Source organism: Lipotes vexillifer, unplaced genomic scaffold (genome assembly GCF_000442215.2).
Source record: "Lipotes vexillifer unplaced genomic scaffold, Lipotes_vexillifer_v1.1 scaffold194, whole genome shotgun sequence".
NCBI lineage: Eukaryota > Metazoa > Chordata > Mammalia > Artiodactyla > Lipotidae > Lipotes > Lipotes vexillifer.
The window spans coordinates 1,538,018-1,542,611 of NW_006771758.1; the positions used below are offsets into that span (position 1 = coordinate 1,538,018).

Genomic DNA, 4,594 nt, shown 5'->3' on the forward strand with positions numbered 1-4,594 from the left:
CAACATTACAATTGTAAACCTTTAAATGTGTTAACTAATTTAAACTTCACAACTAGATTCTATTATTGTCCTCACTTCACTTATGAGGAAACTGAGGCCCCAAAGAGGTTAAGTAACTTGCTTAAAGTAAAACAGTTGGAAAGTGGAGGAGCAAGTATTCAAACCTAGGCAGTCAAGCCCCTGAGCCTGTGCTCTACTCTACCTCCCCAAACACATTTTACTACTAGAAACTCAGCAATTAGAAACATTTGCCCTACAAAGCCTTTTGCTTAAGAATATACACCATGGGGCTTCCCTGGTGGCACAGTGGTTGAGAGTCCGCCTGCCGATGCAGGGGACACGGGTTCGTGCCCAGGTCCAGGAAGATCCAAAATGCTGCAGAGCGTGGCACAGTGGTTGAGAGTCCGCCTGCCGATGCAGGGGACACGGGTTCGTGCCCAGGTCCAGGAAGATCCCACATGCTGCAGAGCGGCTGGGCCCGTGAGCCATGGCCGCTGAGCCTGCGCTCCGCAATGGGAGAGGCCACAACAGTGAGAGGCCCACATACCGCAAAAAAAATAAATAAATAAAAAAAAATAAAAGAATATACACCATGGTTCCCACTCTCTCTCATAACAAAGTCAAAGAAAAACTCTTTGGTCTTCAAAACATTCTGGCTACCAATCCCTTTCTGGACCCAAATTCAGTTCTCATTGATCTGGACACAAACCACATATGCAGCACATTCCACCCACCAAAAAAAAAAAAAAGCAAGGAAGGAAACATTAGAATGTATTCTTCCTCTCCTGAGACTAGCATAATAGTTAAGCATATAGCCCCTGGACTGGGACAACCCAGGATGAGTGGCAAACTGACTAGTTTTGTGATGCTGGGCAAGAAGTTGAACTCAATGAGTGTCAGTTTCCTCATCTATAAAAGTGTATCCAAGAGGAAAATGAGATGCAATGCATCTAAAGGGCTTAACACTGTGTATAGCACATACTGGGCTCAATAATAGCAGCTATAATTAACAACAATAAAGTTACCACCTGACTTACAAAGGGGCACGAGGAAACTTTCTGGTGTGGATTTGCTCTGTATCTTGATTGTGGTGGTGATTTCACGACCATACACTCGTCAAAACTCACTTTAAATGAGTGAATTTTGCTATGTGTAAATTATACCTCAATAGTCTGATTTTAAAATAATTGCTGTTATCTTCAACTATGCCCTTCCTTAACTTCAAGACCTAAAGCTGACCTCATACACGAACTATTTCTTGAAAAACTCTAATCCCCACCCATGCTTCTGTACTTTTTTCGCTTTCTGAAGGTCATTAATTCTTTGTGCTATCTACCCATCTTTACCAGGTACACCCAAGTGTTTCCAGTGGTGGGATTAATATTTTCAGTGCCGAGGGCACATTCTGAGACTTTGATTCCAGGCATATATTTATCATGGGAAGTCAATAAAGTTGGCTTTCACACACTTTCATACCAATAATATAGCAAAGTGCTCCACAGGTAAAGGCAAAACCACCCACCACATAGAAATATTTCTTTTCTCTTGAAAATCTTGGAAGCAAAGCAATGATTGGCAAAATGGAAATAAATGTTACAATCTGAGACTTGGAGTGCATTTCAAAGATCTGATAGTGGCGAAAAGTATGGGCAAAATAAGGTCCCCCAAACTGCTCTTAATTTAGGAACAGCTTGCTGCTGGGCAAGCAAACTGGAATAAACCCTAGCTCAGGCAGGGATTCTCCGGCATAGTAAATCATCCGACAAAGGCACCCCTAACAGCACTCAGCTTTTCAGGATGTTTCTCTCTTAACAAACACATTTCTAGAAATGAAACAAAATATTCCTTTGCTTAGCACAACCCTCCATTCCAAAGGCAGTGATTTAATAATGCCAAGATTTAGCTATCAGGATACAGATGCTCTGAATGGCTAAGTAGGTCATTGTGTTCACGGGGCAAGATGTCAGAACTGCTTGCCAGATGACAAAGATATAACCCTGGGCTGTTTTTATTCCATTTATACAAGACCTAACACACATTAGCAACTTCTGCTGTTTACAGCTTTACTCTAAGGATCTATTAGGAGGCTGCAAGAAATTCCCTTGTGCCATTTACACCTTCATAACGTAAAATAACCTGTGCATATGGTAGTATGAGCCTGACAGACACAGTCCTGCACTCAGCCTGGCAGAGTGGCTGTAAAATAGCGTCTGTGCTTCACTGGCATTTTGTGCCTGCTGCATTCCAGGACTTGTGATTTGCTAATGTGAACATAGGTATATCAACACCCGGCAGCCCTTCTCCTGCTTACAGCACTGAGAACTAGCTGTCACTTAATGTGCAGGGGTTGTGGGATTATGTCTCCTGTGCTACCTGAACAGATTTCCTCACACTGCATCCCAACATCCCCAAATCTCAATGACCAAGCACTCTCCCTCCCCTAATATTGGCTATGCCCTCCCTCCCCCCACCGTGCGTGGTCCCAAGACCTCAACACCTCTGCAAACCCTACCTGTGATGTCCCGTTTCCAGGCCCACCACCTCTCCAGACCCCCCATCACTCCTGCAGATCCTTTCTGCAGGCTCCTCATCACCTCTGTAGGCAGTTCCGTGGACCCCATCACCTTTACTCACGTTATCCGAGCAGACACTCCCCACGGCTATTTATTACCTCCACAGCCTTACCCACTCTTCCCCCGCAGCTCAGGCAGACCCTTCTTCACTCCTCAAGCTGACCCTCCCCACGGTCGCTGATTATCTCTTCAACCTTCACCAAGACCCTCCCCCGATACACGTAGACCCGCACCAAGCCGCTATCACCCCGCAAACGCCTCCAGGGCCGCCGCCTTCTCGACAGCTGGCCCGGCCCCAGCCCCGCCCGCCGGACTCACAGGGCATTCTCGTGAGCACGTTGCGCGGCGCCTTCCTGCTCCGACCCGGACCCCGCCGCCGCGCCCCGGCGGCCCCGTCCCCTTCCTCCTTGGCCACCATGAGGCGGCGGAGGCGCTGGATGCGCTCGGGGTCCGGGGCGGGGATGTCCGGGCGGCGGCGGGTCCTGCCCAAGGGCCCGGCGGCGGCGGTGGCGGGGTCCCCAGAGCCCGCGGCCGCGACCCGCGCCCGGCCGCGCCCGCCGCCCCGGCACCCGGTCCTGAGGAAGCTCTCGTACTCGGCCAGGTTGTTGAAGCAGGGCGCGTTGGGGTAGGGGATGGGAGGCAGGCGAGGCGCGTACAGGGCGAGCAGTGGGTCGAAGCTGTCAGAGCTGACATCCAGCCGCGGGCTGGGCGGGCGCGCAGGGCTGCCGGCGCGAGCCGACCTCGCCCCCCTCTCCCGCTCCTCCATGTTTGAAAGGCCCGCAAGCCGAGGCCGATGGGAAGGAGAGGGGGCCGCCAGAGGGCGGCACTGCGCAGCCGCGACGCGGGTCTCACTGCGCCAGCCTGGCCGCCAGGGGGCAGCATCTGCCCGCGCTCTGCGTCTCCGGGGGTGTGGCGAGCGGCTGCGACCCTCCCGGTCCTCGCAGCGCATCAGCGTTCGGGGAAGAGGTTAATTTGCTCTAACGCAGTGTTTCCCCCATCTATATCATTATCACTAGTGGTGCGGATTCCCTCGGGGTGGGGCCCGGGCCCGGCATCTTAACAAGCTCCCCAGGTGTTTCTCTGCTCTCTGGAACCGCGCTCTACTCCTAGCTTGCGCTGGCGGGAAGCAGTGGGAAAGAGGGCAAGGAATGCCCTAGTTTGCTCTCATGCTGAGTACCACTGGGGTTTAGCCTAGGTGGGCTCCAACTATTTAGCTTCTCTGGCTCTTTACATTCTCATCTGAGATGTAGAAATGGTTGCCTACCTCACAGAATTGTCCAAAGAATGAAGAGATACTGCATATAGAGCGCATAATAAATGCTCTGTGAATGTTAACTAATATTGGTTAAGTGTACAATGAAACTGAAGGATGATGGGTGGACCCTGGTACTGCATTTCCTACACCCTCTGCAAAAAGAAATTTACGCATACACCAGAAAGACGCTAGTATTGAGGCAAATTCACTATCACTGATCTTGTAAGCATTGCTTAGCACTTGGAGGAAATGAGGATGCCGCGATTGGAGGACAAGATAACAGATTTTCAAAACCTGGTTGTACTTTGGAGCCTCTGTTCAGCGGAATATTTTTTGTTTTTTGATATTAAAATAATAGTCTACTCTACACCAAAGGCCCAGATATTACCCCCTCATCCAGCAGAGCCAAGGTGTTTCCAGTCACCTACAGGCCACACAAATCACTTTCCTAACTGCCACCACTCTCCCAAACTGCTATCAACTGGTATTAATTCTATACTAGTTGCTTTTGTGCATATTCTAAAGTTTCCTTAAGACCTGGAAAGGAAGCCCCAGAGAATACTATTCTCTTAGAGAGCAGGATGAAAATATACAGCTGTGAAGTATACTTTATAATACATGATGCAAAATAAAAAAGATAACATAAAAACTACCAACAATGCTTCTGATAGCACTACCTAACTCAATAGGTAAACCCGGGTCATTCCTTTGCTCAAAACCCCTGCCCCAACACAATCGTCAAACCTGCAAACTGCTGGCAATTCAA

The 4,594-nt window shown here is 49.4% G+C and overlaps 1 protein-coding gene across 1 annotated transcript in view; it reads right to left on the bottom strand.

Moving 5' to 3' along the window:
* The window catches only part of LSM11 (LSM11, U7 small nuclear RNA associated), a 9,256-nt gene extending 5,869 nt beyond the window's left edge, over positions 1–3,387 (bottom strand). Inside the window, exon 1 of the mRNA XM_007447118.1 lies at positions 2,892–3,387. Coding sequence (XP_007447180.1) covers positions 2,892–3,339 — 448 coding nt within the window. The 5' untranslated portion in view covers positions 3,340–3,387. The remainder of the gene's footprint in view (positions 1–2,891) is intronic.
* Positions 3,388–4,594: the final 1,207 nt, after the last annotated feature.